The following is a 14,034-nucleotide window of genomic DNA, read 5'->3' as shown; positions in this document are numbered from 1 at the left end:
GACGGGTCCACCGGCGTCAGATTGCTGTGCCGGCGCCAGATGTCCAGAAAAAGGGGTGCGACGGGTCCATCGGCGTCAGATACCTATAGAAGGGGGTGCGACGGGTCCACCGGCGTCAGATACCTATAGAAGGGGGTGCGACGGGTCCACCGGCGTCAGATTGCTGTGCCGGCGCCAGATGTCCAGAAAAAGGGGTGCGACGGGTCCACCGGCGTCAGATACCTATAGAAGGGGGTACGACGGGTCCACCGGCGTCAGATACCTATAGAAGGGTGTGCGACGGGTCCACCGGCGTCAGATACCTATAGAAGGGTGTGCGACGGGTCCACCGGCGTCAGATACCTATAGAAGGAGGTACGACGGGTCCACCGGCGTCAGATACCTATAGAAGGGGGTGCGACGGGTCCACCGGCGTCAGATTGCTGTGCCGGCGCCAGATGTCCAGAAAAAGGGGTGCGACGGGTCCATCGGCGTCAGATACCTATAGAAGGGGGTGCGACGGGTCCACCGGCGTCAGATACCTATAGAAGGGGGTGCGACGGGTCCACCGGCGTCAGATACCTATAGAAGGGTGTGCGACGGGTCCACCGGCGTCAGATACCTATAGAAGGGTGTGCGACGGGTCCACCGGCGTCAGATACCTATAGAAGGGGGTACGACGGGTCCACCGGCGTCAGATACCTATAGAAGGGTGTGCGACGGGTCCACCGGCGTCAGATACCTATAGAAGGGTGTGCGACGGGTCCACCGGCGTCAGATACCTATAGAAGGGTGTGCGACGGGTCCACCGGCGTCAGATACCTATAGAAGGGGGTGCGACGGGTCCACCGGCGTCAGATACCTATAGAAGGGTGTGCGACGGGTCCACCGGCGTCAGATACCTATAGAAGGGGGTGCGACGGGTCCACCGGCGTCAGATACCTATAGAAGAGGGTGCGACGGGTCCACCGGCGTCAGATACCTATAGGAGGGGATGCGACTGGTCCACCGGCGTCAGATACCTATAGAACGGGTGCGGCGGGTCCACCGGCGTCAGATACCTATAGAAGGGTGTGCGACGGGTCCACCGGCGTCAGATACCTATAGAAGGGGGTGCGACGGGTCCACCGGCGTCAGATACCTATAGAAGGGGGTGCGACGGGTCCACCGGCGTCAGATACCTATAGAAGGGGGTGCGACGGGTCCACCGGCGTCAGATACCTATAGAAGGGGGTGCGACGGGTCCACCGGCGTCCAGATACCTATAGAAGGGGTGCGACGGGTCCATCGGCGTCAGATACCTATAGAAGGGGGTGCGACGGGTCCACCGGCGTCAGATACCTATAGAAGGGGGTGCGACGGGTCCACCGGCGTCAGATACCTATAGAAGGGAGTGCGACGGGTCCACCGGCGTCAGATACCTATAGAAGGGGGTGCGACGGGTCCACCGGCGTCAGATACCTATAGAAGGGGGTTCGACGGGACCATCGGCGCCAGATACCTATAGAAGCGGGTGCGACGGGTCCATCGGCGTCAGATACCTATAGAAGGGGGTTCGACGGGTCCACCGGCGTCAGATACCTATAGAAGCTGGTGCGACGGGTCCACCGGCGTCAGATACCTATAGAAGGGTGTGCGACGGGTCCATCGGCTCCAGATACCTATAGAAGGGGGTGCGACGGGTCCACCGGCGTCAGATACCTATAGAAGGGGGTGCGACGGGTCCACCGGCGTCAGATACCTATAGAAGGGGTGCGACGGGTCCACCGGCGTCAGATACCTATAGAAGGGGGTGCGACGGGTCCACCGGCGTCAGATACCTATAGAAGGGGGTGCGACGGGTCCACCGGCGTCAGATACCTATAGAAGGGGTGCGGCGGGTCCACCGGCGTCAGATACCCATCAGAAAAGGGGTGCGACGGGTCCACCGGCGTCAGATACCTATAGAAGGGGGTGCGACGGGTCCACCGGCGTCAGATACCTATAGAAGGGGGTGCGACGGGTCCACCGGCGTCAGATACCTATAGAAGGGTCCAGAAAAAGGGTGCGACGGGTCCACCGGCGTCAGATACCTATGGAAGGGGGTGCGACGGGTCCACCGGCGTCAGATACCTATAGAAGGGGTGCGACGGGTCCACCGGCGTCAGATACCTATAGAAGGGGGTGCGACGGGTCCACCGGCGTCAGATACCTATAGAAGGGTGTGCGACGGGTCCACCGGCGTCAGATACCTATAGAAGGGGGTGCGACGGGTCCATCGGCGTCAGATACCTATAGAAGGGGGTGCGACGGGTCCACCGGCGTCAGATACCTATAGAAGGGTGTGCGACGGGTCCACCGGCGTCAGATACCTATAGAAGGGTGTGCGACGGGTCCACCGGCGTCAGATACCTATAGAAGGAGGGTGCGACGGGTCCACCGGCGTCAGATACCTATAGAAGGGGGTGCGACGGGTCCACCAGCGTCAGATACCTAGATGCAGAAAAGGGTGCGACGGGTCCATCGGCGTCAGATACCTATAGAAGGGGGTGCGACGGGTCCACCGGCGTCAGATACCTATAGAAGGGGGTGCGACGGGTCCACCGGCGTCAGATACCTATAGAAGGGGTGCGACGGGTCCACCGGCGTCAGATACCTATAGAAGGGGTGCGACGGGTCCACCGGCGTCAGATACCTATAGAAGGGGGTGCGACGGGTCCACCGGCGTCAGATACCTATAGAAGGGGGTGCGACGGGTCCACCGGCGTCAGATACCTATAGAAGGGGGTGCGACGGGTCCACCGGCGTCAGATACCTATAGAAGGGGCCAGATGTCCAGAAAAAGGAGTGCGACGGGTCCATCGGCGTCAGATACCTATAGAAGGGGGTGCGACGGGTCCACCGGCGTCAGATACCTATAGAAGGGGGTGCGACGGGTCCACCGGCGTCAGATACCTATAGAAGGGGGTGCGACGGGTCCACCGGCGTCAGATACCTATAGAAGGGGGTGCGACGGGTCCATCGGCGTCAGATACCTATAGAAGGGGGTGCGACGGGTCCACGGCGCCAGATAGCCTTAGAAGGGGGTGCGACGGGTCCACGGCGTCAGATACCTATAGAAGGGGGTGCGACGGGTCCACCGGCGTCAGATACCTATAGAAGGGGGTGCGACGGGTCCACCGGCGTCAGATACCTATAGAAGGGGGTGCGACGGGTCCACCGGCGTCAAATACCTATAGAAGGGGGTGCGACGGGTCCACCGGCGTCAGATTGCTGTGCCGGCGCCAGATGTCCAGAAAAAGGGGTGCGACGGGTCCACCGGCGTCAGATACCTATAGAAGGGTGTGCGACGGGTCCACCGGCGTCAGATACCTATAGAAGGGGGTGCGACGGGTCCACCGGCGTCAGATACCTATAGAAGGGGGTACGACGGGTCCACCGGCGTCAAATACTTATAGAGGGGGTGCGACGGGTCCACCGGCGTCAGATTGCTGTGCCGGCGCCAGATGTCCAGAAAAAGGGGTGCGACGGGTCCATCGGCGTCAGATACCTATAGAAGGGGGTGCGACGGGTCCACCGGCGTCAGATACCTATAGAAGGGTGTGCGACGGGTCCACCGGCGTCAGATACCTATAGAAGGGGGTACGACGGGTCCACCGGCGTCAGATACCTATAGAAGGGGGTACGACGGGTCCACCGGCGTCAAATACTTATAGAGGGGGTGCGACGGGTCCACCGGCGTCAGATACCTATAGAAGGGGGTACGACGGGTCCACCGGCGTCAAATACTTATAGAGGGGGTGCGACGGGTCCACCGGCGTCAGATTGCTGTGCCGGCGCCAGATGTCCAGAAAAAGGGGTGCGACGGGTCCATCGGCGTCAGATACCTATAGAAGGGGGTGCGACGGGTCCACCGGCGTCAGATACCTATAGAAGGGGGTACGACGGGTCCACCGGCGTCAGATACCTATAGAAGGGTGTGCGACGGGTCCACCGGCGTCAGATACCTATAGAAGGGGGTACGACGGGTCCACCGGCGTCAGACTGGTGCGCCGGCGCCAGATTGCTATGATATGCAACTGATCCACCGGCGTCGGTGGACCCGGTCATTGGTGCACAATAACTTAGTGTGAATGATGAGAAAGATAAATGGTTGGAGCCGTTTCATAGCCGTGACCACTGGGCGATTTGCTCTTCACCTTTATGACTCCTCCGCGTGCCTATTTCCTTCTTCGCTCGCCTCAAGTTTGTAGCATGCCGTTCTCAGAAAGTGGAAACACGCATGCAAACGGTTGCTTAAATAATAGCAAGATGTTTATGCGATCTGACGTGGGACGTTATCATTATCAGTAGAATGATGTCTTTCACGTCATTTTATGTTAAAACATCATTCTGTGATAACTATTGGGGGAAATCAAGAGGAATACCCATACTTTGAGTAATGCTTTCAAATAGTATCTACATTAATCTCGCATCGAAGGAGTGTTTGCAGCTGATGGTCGAATATTCACCAAATGTAAAATTGACGCGTTTAGAAGGAAAACTCCTTAATCTTTCGCCTTAATTTATAATATAAAGAAGAGAAGGAAAGCGTTGTTAAAAAAAACGCAAATCTAATTTCACAGAAAACACCACTATTATTAACTTTCATTGATCAGTGAAGGGAAGCGAAGCTAAAACCACCAAAAGTCTGAAGTCCGGCTTTAGCCGGACATTCAGACTGGTAAGTAATAAACAAAGAGGTATTTATTACTTACTGTCTCTAGAAAGAGCTACGTAAGTTAAATTTCACCCCAAAGATATAGTAAGATTGTGTGGCATGGAATAAAAAGAACTGCTACTGAAGAGCTAGCTAAATCAGTTTCTGTTGTGGATAAATCGATGCCACACTCAAACTCCTTGTCTGCCCTGAACTTTCTCTGCTCGACATTGAACATATGAAGTACTTCAGAAAGACGCCAATCCTCCTCTAAATTCAAATAGTATGAAACTATTATTCAACATTTATTGTATCTTCTACGATCACTAGAACGTGAGTCAATACTAACCGAGAATCGTGACGCGATATATACTGCACTGCGTTTTATATGGGTTCCGGGTGTAATCGAACTGTACCTAAAAATTGCTCACATTGAATTAAAGAGGAATTATCAAACAATTTTATGATCAAGAACATAAAGTGGAAAACACAAGAGTCTTCTGTGCAGCAATTTTGCAACTTTCTACAAGTTCAACTAAATTGAGTGGAACCTGAAAGTTCTCGAGGTTAAGTTTCTTGACAATTATTGCCTGTAGTTGCGACAGTGTGAAGTTCGACGGCGCTATCCATTGAAAAGTTGCCTAAAAAGACAAAAGTTGCTTGTGAATTTATTTGTTAGAGGCAATTTTCGATATTAAGCTTCAAGCATCCGAAGTCGTAACATCCATCATCTATGCGCTCCTATCTAAATACTTCGTAGAAGCTTCAAACAGATTAAAGGAATTCCCTGAACACTACGAAATGGTTGATTCCATGACCATCTCTATTACCCTTCCTGCTGTTGATCTGCGATTTGCTCGAACGGACACCAGCATCTCTTCGACTCGCCCCCAGGCTTCCTTCCGCTCAAAAAATGAAGACAGTATTATGTTTTCCCGAAGAGTTTTGCGAATAAAATCAACTGTTGGGTTGGCGCTCTTGATTTTTGCTCCATTTTTGAAGTGAACAACGAGCGGGGCCAAAGTATGGTTCAGTCTGATGCAGGCGTGACCCGCTCATGACACAGTGTCCTACGATACCCCCTTTTTTGCTCTTTTTTTGAGAATTATGTTAGTTTGGTCCTTTTCAACTAGCTGATCACGATTGCCTCTAACATCCTTTTCACTATTATTTTTCTATTCTGAATTCTTTGATTTTAAGCTTTCAAATGGAAACGGGTAACTATGTACATGACCTCTAAATGGAAGGATATACGAGACTTTCAAATGTTTTCACTGTTCATTATAACTTCATAGGTCAAAAGAACAGATTTGAGGTGGAGATGGACTACAACAAACGGATGAGATTTGCTGATCAAGGAGATCAAATGACGTCTTGAACGTCTTTTTTGAGACAAGCGACAGACAAAAAAAGTTGTACACAAGGATTTTCTTCCAACTGATGACGCAGACTGCAGTCGTCAATTTTGGAAACTTTACAGTGAAATAACACAAAATCAAACTGGACGATTTCAAACTGTTGATAATTGAATAGTTTACTAAGAGAATCTTGGTCCGTTTTTGAGGTTAATCCTTATACTGGAAGTATGAGACTCAAATGCTTGCAAAAAGGATGTACAATGTTCTTCCGGGAATTGTCCCGGTCAAGGATGGTCTTATGTTTCAGAGCAGTAGAGTTTCTATGAGATGTTTGATGCATGAATGCTTCGTACATTGTATCGACGGTTTTCTGAAGTGTCACAAAATTGCCCTCATTTCTGCATTCTACGCTATATTACTACTTAATTAGTTACTTACTTAGATACTTAGATAGTCCGTCTTCACTGGACGTGCGGGCCCCAGCATCTTTTCCACTCGTTTCGTTCCCTTGCCATTGTCATCCAAGATGTTCTCAAGCTTCGTGAGTGACGATGACGATGTTCTTTAGCCGTATTCAGCTGAGCTCTCAGCTGGTCCATCCGTGCAGCGAACAGGTCACCCTATCTCGTTGGCAGTCTCCCTCGGGGGCGTTTAGCGTCCCTTGGAATCCACTCTAGCGTTCTTTTAGTCCATCTATCGTCGATTCTTCTCATGATGTGACCGGCCCATATATGTTTTGCTTTCGATACATATTCCGCTGGATTGCGAAGACGAAACATTGTTAGTAATTCGGAGCTGCGAAGGCCGGCGAGGCGTTGTGTGCGATGGTTAAACTTCGGAAGACATTTCTCAAGTGCTCTGCGGGTAGTGAGTAGCTTTCTAGACGTGGCAGCGGTGTCTGCCCACGTCACCGCTGCGTAACAGAGCGCTGGAAGGACTGTTGAGTCGAACAGATGGGCACGAAGATCTTGGTCCGTCACTTGGTCCGTAGCTTCCCTGACGGCTGCAAATGCTGCCCATGCTGCTCTCATTCTTCTATTCAGTTCTTCCTTCAAGTCGTTTTTCATGTTCATAGAACGTCCGAAGTATACGTATGACGGAGTTTCCACGATTTGGGAGCCTTCAAGTTGTACTCCTCCGTCCTCGCAGTAGGCGTTCTTTATGAACTGCATCTTCTTTCTGTTTATTCGCAATCCTATTTTCCTCCCTGCTTCGTTCAATTCGTTATGCATCGTTTCTGTTTCATTGATACTGCTCGGAAGGAGAACGATGTCGTCCGCGAAACGAAGGTTCGACAGGATTCTTCCATCAACACGTATGCCCCTTTCTTCCCAGGAAAGTGATTTCATTATCCATTGCAATGCAGCCGTGAGCAGCTTCGGCGATATGGTATCGCCTCGTCGTACCTTCTTTCCAATGGGTATGGTGAGAGGGCGGTGGAAAAGCTGTATCCTAGTGGTGCATCGATCGTAGCAATTTTCTAATGTCCTCACATACGACTCGTCCACACCTTGATCGACCAGCGCTGACAGTATTGCATTCGTTTCTACGCTGCCAAAGGCTTTCTCATAGTCGACGAAGGTTAGAACAAGAGACAGGCGGTATTCCCAGCAAACCTCTATGACCGTCGACACGTTCTGGATGTGGTCCAAGCAGCTGAACCCCTGACGGAAACCAGCTTGTTCTTGAGGCTGGGCTTCATCCAGCGTCCTAGATATGCGCGTGAGGATGATCTTGGTGAATAGTTTGTATAACACGCTCAGCAAGCATATCGGATAGTAGTTCCGAAGGTCCTCTCGGTCACCTTTCTTATGGATAAGAACGGTTTGCGAGGTCTTCCACTGGTCTGGGATTCTTTCTTTCTGAAGGTAGGATTGCATGAAGTGGATGGCCCGAAGAAAGACTTCTGATATAAAATCAGTTTCGGGGGCTGTGCCAGGTTTCATGCTCTTGATAGCGACTCGCACTTCCGAAGGGAGAATCCGTGGTGGAGCTTCACCAGTGGGGATGATCAGGCTTGACACAGGAGTTGACGAACGGAAAAGGTTCGAGTAGAACCTCTCCGTAATGATTTCCATCTCACGACAAGGAGACGTGGGGGCCTCGTCTTCGCTCAGCAAAGCTGCTAGCGGAATATTATATTCGCGGAGATCCCTGCGGCACTTCTTTAGACTCCTTCTTCTTTGTGCTGCTTCCAGAATCTTCTTCTGCCTGTATTTCAAAAGATCCTTCTACAACACTTTTCTACAGCTAGTGTTTCCTACTAACCGCTCAATGTGCGATGCATTTGGATGAAGCCTCAAAACACTTCTTCTTTCCAACAATTCCTTGGTGGTCTTCGAAATTCGATCCACGTTTGCCGTGCGTGGCTTCGAGGCACGCTCAGCACATGCTCGTAATCATCTGAGCAGCGTCTCGCAGTCCACGTTTGGGTTCTCCTCGATGTGCCAGTCACCTTGGGACAAGGAGTCCTCGAGTATGCAATCTTCGTAGACGACATCTTTTCTCCTCCGTTGCCGATAGCAGATGTTCTTTTCCAACGTGTGACTAAGTCGTATTTTCGCACGAAGGAGACGGTGATCAGAACCACTACAAAAACATGATGTTACTGAGACGTCAAGTAGACACCACCACCGGTTGGTGAGTATGTGGTCGACCTCGGCACGAGTCGCACCAGGCCAGATCGTAGGTCGACATGGGCGATTTCCATGTCCATCGATGATCTTTTTTCATGAAAAGAGAGTTCCCATGAAAGAGGCGAGCGGCGGACAACAGCGCGGCGAGACGATTGCCATCTTCATTCTGGTCCCTAGTCCAAATCTTCCAATCCTGTATTCCTCTTCTGTGTCCTTTCCTAGTTTTGCGTTGAAGCCTCCGACAACGAATTTCTAGAAGGACTTCTCGTTGCGGACTACTTCCTCCACCTCCTCGTAAAACGCGTCCAAATCGGATTCATCAGCTGCTGATGTTGGTGAGTAGCAGTTGATGATACTGATGGATTTTTGGCGCAGAGGGCGGAGGCGAAGAATGGCCAGACGAGGTGACAGGATCTCGTGAGAATCGACGAGATGGACGACAGATGGGAGCACAACAAAACCAACACCGCCTACATTTCGCGACGGAACCTTCTCTCCACGAATGACGAGTGTACCGTCATTCATCTGTCGTACGTCGCTCCTTCTGCACTTGGTCTCCTGCAGAGCAATCATGTGAAATTTGATACGCTCCTCAGCTCCGAGAAGGGCATGCAGGTCGGCGTCTGTGGAAACTGTTCTCGCGTTGTAAGTACACAGTCTGAGACAGTCTCCATGGCGAATCGTGCGTGTGTCGCCTTGGTCCAGAGTCAATGACGTCCTGAGCAACCTGAGATTTGATCGCCTCTCACCGGTCGCCATACCGTCCAACGTCTAAGACGGCAGGGCAAAGTGTGCAGGGTAGTGAGGCAATGAATATGCTGGAGTGGCAAGAAGACTTTTCCCCAAACTAAGCAGCCATGCCACGGCGAGCTTAGCTTTCACCACAGGTCGTCGCCCAACCTATATGGATCAGGGAACCACTTTGCGACAATTTGCCAAGACGGTGGTGAATCTTAGCAGTGGTTTACTCTTAGCTAGGCTTCCGATTCCGAAAAGTCAGAATGTCGAATGTGTCGAACTCCTTCTCAGCTTGCGAGACCCTGCCGGAGGACAAACTTCCGCTGTGCATCGCAGTTCGACGCCCAGTGTCACCTCCACGCCACTATGAGGCGGTAAACCTTTGTGGAGGCTACGCTATATTACATTGTTCTAAATAAGAAAAAAGAAACGCTCATGGACCACTTTTTGTGCTAGGCTTGAAAGTAGTTCACCAACTGAATACGTTAAAATTCTTAATATCCATAAGATTTGAGGAGAGTGACCTATGGGTGGAATGCCAGCAAAATCGCTTGCTGTATGTGAAAAAAAGTTGATCCACATAATACCGACAACTATTATTCAGCGCTATCTGCGCTATCAACTGGTTCTTTAGAGAGCAGTCCTGCACCGAATTAAAAAAGAATACAAATGATGGAGAGCCTGGAATTGTCAAACCAATTATTCAAAAACGTAGAAACAACTATGAACATTACGACCAAGCTCGCGATGTTTTGCAGAGAGACAGCTTAGCAAGACCTTAAACAATCAATGATCGCATAATCCACTGATAGCCTCTTTTGGAAGAAAGGATGTTAGCAGTATCACGGAGATATGCTGGAAAATAGATATGCGAAGGAACCACAGAAACCCATTCAACCGCGTTGCGGCTCCCGCGCACCAATGAATTTCTTGACTGAGACACACACATACACAGACGTACGCACGTGACAGAATGAGCCAGCTATTATATAGCATGATAGTTTGCAAATTTGGAAGTATACATTCACATGAAAGTTTATTTGCCCTCAATAACATATGACAGAGACAAACTTACCTTATCAAGGCCAACATACTCGCATAACTTTGGGCAGTGGCCCAGTGGTTAGAGTGGTCGTCTGTCAGTTACATGGCTATGGTTCGACACATCACCGGTGCAAAATTTTGCATCATTATGGGGTATTTTCGTGACACACAGACACACGCACACACAGACACACACACATATACACACGGATTAAGGGCGTTATTATATAGCATGATGATTACATTGTGATAATATTCAGAAACTCAGCCTAAACGACCAAAAGAAGAATGGAAGGTTTCCTACACTGCAATAATCTGGGCAAAATGCAAATTTTAAAATGGTAAATAAATAAACAATGTGGTAGCTTTGTGATATTGAACTGAAAGAAAGCACATCGAACAGATTAGTAGACATAAATGATAGGAAAAATTAGCAAACGAACAAACGAACTCTCCTTTTTTTCGCCGGTGTATAGCTTTGCACATGGTGAAAAGGTAGAGTGCTCGCCCATCAGGTGCATGGCGATGGTTCGGAACCTCACAGGTGAAGAGTTTCGCATCATTATGGAGTATTCTCGTGACACAGACAAACACACACATACACACACGGACTAATCGCGTTAATAACGCACCCCACGAATCTGGGGTAGTACGGGTTGTGCCTATACTGGGTCGTAGATTGTCGTAGATTGTGGGGAAGAGGGCGATTCCGTTCATCTCTTCCCAATCGCCGTAAAAAACTGCCCGCAAGATGAGATTTTGAGCGTTCCGGGCGCTGTTGTCTACGAAGAGTTGTATTGGAGCGCGCCAGCCTTGTGCACGGGCCACATTTTCAGGGCCGTTTTTTACGACGATAAGCAGGAGATGGACGGAGTCACCCTCTTCCTCACAATCTACGACCCCTTATAGGCATAACCCACCTGAAACCCGTACCACCTCAGATTCGTGGAGTGATACATTTAAGCATTGAAGAAATGACGACGAAATGGACAGATGATTACATATTTTTCTTCCTGGATGCAGCAGTTCTACATTTGAAGAGTATTCGAACTTGATTTTACATCTATATTCCTTTGATACCGCCAGTTTTTGTAAACATTATTTGAAGTGTGAGTTTTTTCCCTTTTTTCCTCAACAAATAACATAGAAGGATGTGTTAAAATTAAAAGTTAATCTCATCATCGTAATGATAAAGGTAAGGTTGACGTCAAATCTCATGAACTGTTAGCTGCTCTTTAAGCAGCCGTTTGCACGCCTTTTTATTTCAATTTCTGAAGAAAAGATCCGACCAACCTGAAGAAGAAAACGTGCAGGGATATGGAAATCCGGAGGACTAGATAGGGGTAAAACCGAACAAATGCAATTTTCATGGCTATGAAACGGTTCAAAACTTACATTATGAGATTTACATCTTGACAAAATCACTTGAAGTTATTGTGCGGCACTACTGTAGCGCGCCAATCCGCTTGTGGCAACCTGCTGCACCCAATTTTATAGCACTGCGGCGAAGATACACCAATCAAACGGCATGGGAACTTGAATGGGATAAGTCATCTTACCCCATTTCATCGCTCTGCAGTGCCGCACATCTATCTGACGCCGTTGGACCCGTCTTACTGCTTTCTGGAATTTTGTTACGCAAATACACGTGACACGACTAAACTAGTTACTATGTAGCATGATAGAAAATCTTATCGATAAAAAAAAATCATTTTTGTTTGCAACAGCAGGCATAAAAACTGCAACAGTCAGAAAAAATACAATGCGAAAAGCGGAACGTAAGCTCTATTATAGAATCGGACCCACTCTAGCTCTTTGCTGCGCTTTTCTCTCATACGTGAACTTGGGTGCGAGAGAAGTGGAGCAGAACAATAGGAATTCGCGACATTCGGTTGGCCGCCACTATCCTGCCTGCAGCGCCACACAACTCCGCGTAATTACGGCTATCGGTCAACAAGTTAAATAGCCATTGGTATATCAGTGTGTGATACGCTCTCATCACAGCCAACATTGACCTTTGTGGTTTCCATTTAACAATTTAGAAAAAAAAACGGTTTCAATAAATTTCTAAACGGTATTTCTTTTGTTTATACTTCTACACCTACATTGCACAAAGTTCCAGCCTTCTGCCACCATACACCTTTTTTCTGCTCGATTCAAAGAACGCATCGTAAGAGCTGCAGTCTCGGTGAAATGGTCGGACAGGGCAGTGTGGATGGTGCCAGCAAAACGTAGCGCAATAGCAGCGACGAAAATGGCAGTAACGAAGCTGCTCAGCATAATTATCAACGCTCATTAACATTTTGAACAAGCCCTGGAACATTTTACGGGCTCCTATTGACTGCCTCTCACTAAGCATTGGCAGGATTCTGAGAAGTCCGACATCTACCTAAGAAGTGAGTTTTGACAAAGTTTTGGTCACATCTCTGCATCTAATACTGACATAGAAAAACTGCCTATCAAGCGGATACAGTTCACTTCATTTAGAAAGGCTCTTCATCTTTATTCATCGTGTCATTCGCCGGTGCATAACATCGATTTCCGCGTGAAGTTTCTCATTGTGGTATATACTGGGGTGAAAGTAGCCAAAGAGCTGACCAACTTCCCCTATATGCAGTCAAGCCTCTCTATCTCCGTAGACGTGCTGTCCGAATCTCCAATCCGTATATCATTATAGGGCGAATAGCGGACATGTCAGACTCGCGCTTGACCTCGCGAGGGAGGGAGTCCACCAGAGAATTTCGTTAAGGAGTTTTATGCAAGAGTGGCTTTAGCGCAACTTTGCTGAATATCTTTCTCGTAGATGCCACTCTTCTTCAGCCTACAGCTCACGTAACAGAACCTATCGAGGAGTTCAATCGTTTTCCTGTCCACCCTTGTCCTCGTTGGAGATCTCCAGGAGACTCACATCTCCTTGCCCTTATCAGAGCGTAGACGTAGTCTATAGGCTGCAGGTTGCAGCTTCGAGGCAGTTTTCCGATGCGCTGATGTTTCGCACTGCTTTCTGCAAATATAACCATATCGTCGGGGTTCTTGAGATCAGTCAAGGGGCACTCTGATTGTGCTAAGGCGATTTCGGCAGGGTAATGATTGACTGTTCTTTGCATGATACCTATGGGGAAGTTGAACCGTAGGGGTCCTAACACTGCTCCTTGTCTCACTCCGGTTACCACTTTAACGATGATTTGCGTCCCGCCGGTGTTTGGACTGTAACTGTCCGTTGGTTCATGTCATCAAGTACGTAATCAAACTGTACTGGTATTCTAACAGCGCAAAAAGCGTTGAGAAGGCGGCCCTGACGGGGAGAGTCGGGACAGGCTTCGAGGTCCAAAAAAGCTTATTGCATTCACTTCAAATACGCAGTCAGTTTTCGATCACTCTCCTGACGATGAACACCTGGTCAATTGTTGATCAGCAATGACGAAAGTCAGCTTGCTCGTGCGCGTTGTTTCTTCGCGATGTCTCAGTTCAGGATAATCCACTCCAAAACCTTGTACATTACACGGAGAAATTAGATTCCTCAGTAGTTTCTAGAGTCGGTGACGGATAAATTCTTGTGGAAAAGAATTACGAGAGTGTATCTCTACGAGACTTGTGTCTT

At 49.3% G+C, this 14,034-nt stretch overlaps 5 protein-coding genes across 5 annotated transcripts; all 5 read right to left on the bottom strand.

The window, feature by feature from the left end:
• Nucleotides 1–4,739: 4,739 nt before the first annotated feature.
• On the bottom strand, nt 4,740–5,532 carry RB195_024800 (uncharacterized protein; the record flags this gene model as incomplete). The annotated part of the gene is made up of 4 exons (XM_064212702.1): nt 4,740–4,927; nt 5,007–5,073; nt 5,209–5,298; nt 5,488–5,532. 4 exons carry the CDS (start codon nt 5,530–5,532, stop codon nt 4,740–4,742), a joined length of 390 nt encoding a protein of 129 aa, XP_064068583.1.
• Nucleotides 5,533–6,635: 1,103 nt separating this feature from the next.
• On the bottom strand, nt 6,636–8,093 carry RB195_024799 (uncharacterized protein; the record flags this gene model as incomplete). Its single annotated transcript, XM_064212701.1, has 1 exon — nt 6,636–8,093. One exon carries the CDS (start codon nt 8,091–8,093, stop codon nt 6,636–6,638), a length of 1,458 nt encoding a protein of 485 aa, XP_064068582.1.
• Nucleotides 6,636–8,731, bottom strand: RB195_024798 (uncharacterized protein; the record flags this gene model as incomplete). Its single annotated transcript, XM_064212700.1, has 4 exons — nt 6,636–8,226; nt 8,284–8,384; nt 8,442–8,604; nt 8,673–8,731. 4 exons carry the CDS (start codon nt 8,729–8,731, stop codon nt 6,636–6,638), a joined length of 1,914 nt encoding a protein of 637 aa, XP_064068581.1.
• Nucleotides 8,732–8,903: 172 nt separating this feature from the next.
• On the bottom strand, nt 8,904–9,410 carry RB195_024797 (uncharacterized protein; the record flags this gene model as incomplete). Its single annotated transcript, XM_064212699.1, has 1 exon — nt 8,904–9,410. One exon carries the CDS (start codon nt 9,408–9,410, stop codon nt 8,904–8,906), a length of 507 nt encoding a protein of 168 aa, XP_064068580.1.
• A 3,851-nt stretch (nt 9,411–13,261) lies between these two features.
• Nucleotides 13,262–13,540, bottom strand: RB195_024796 (uncharacterized protein; the record flags this gene model as incomplete). The annotated part of the gene is made up of 1 exon (XM_064212698.1): nt 13,262–13,540. One exon carries the CDS (start codon nt 13,538–13,540, stop codon nt 13,262–13,264), a length of 279 nt encoding a protein of 92 aa, XP_064068579.1.
• Between the last annotated feature and the right edge of the window lie 494 nt (nt 13,541–14,034).

Source organism: Necator americanus, chromosome X (assembly GCF_031761385.1).
Source record: "Necator americanus strain Aroian chromosome X, whole genome shotgun sequence".
Classification (NCBI taxonomy): Eukaryota; Metazoa; Nematoda; class Chromadorea; order Rhabditida; family Ancylostomatidae; genus Necator; species Necator americanus.
Note: the sequence above shows the minus strand (reverse complement) of the source record. Positions and strands in the feature narration are given on the sequence as shown.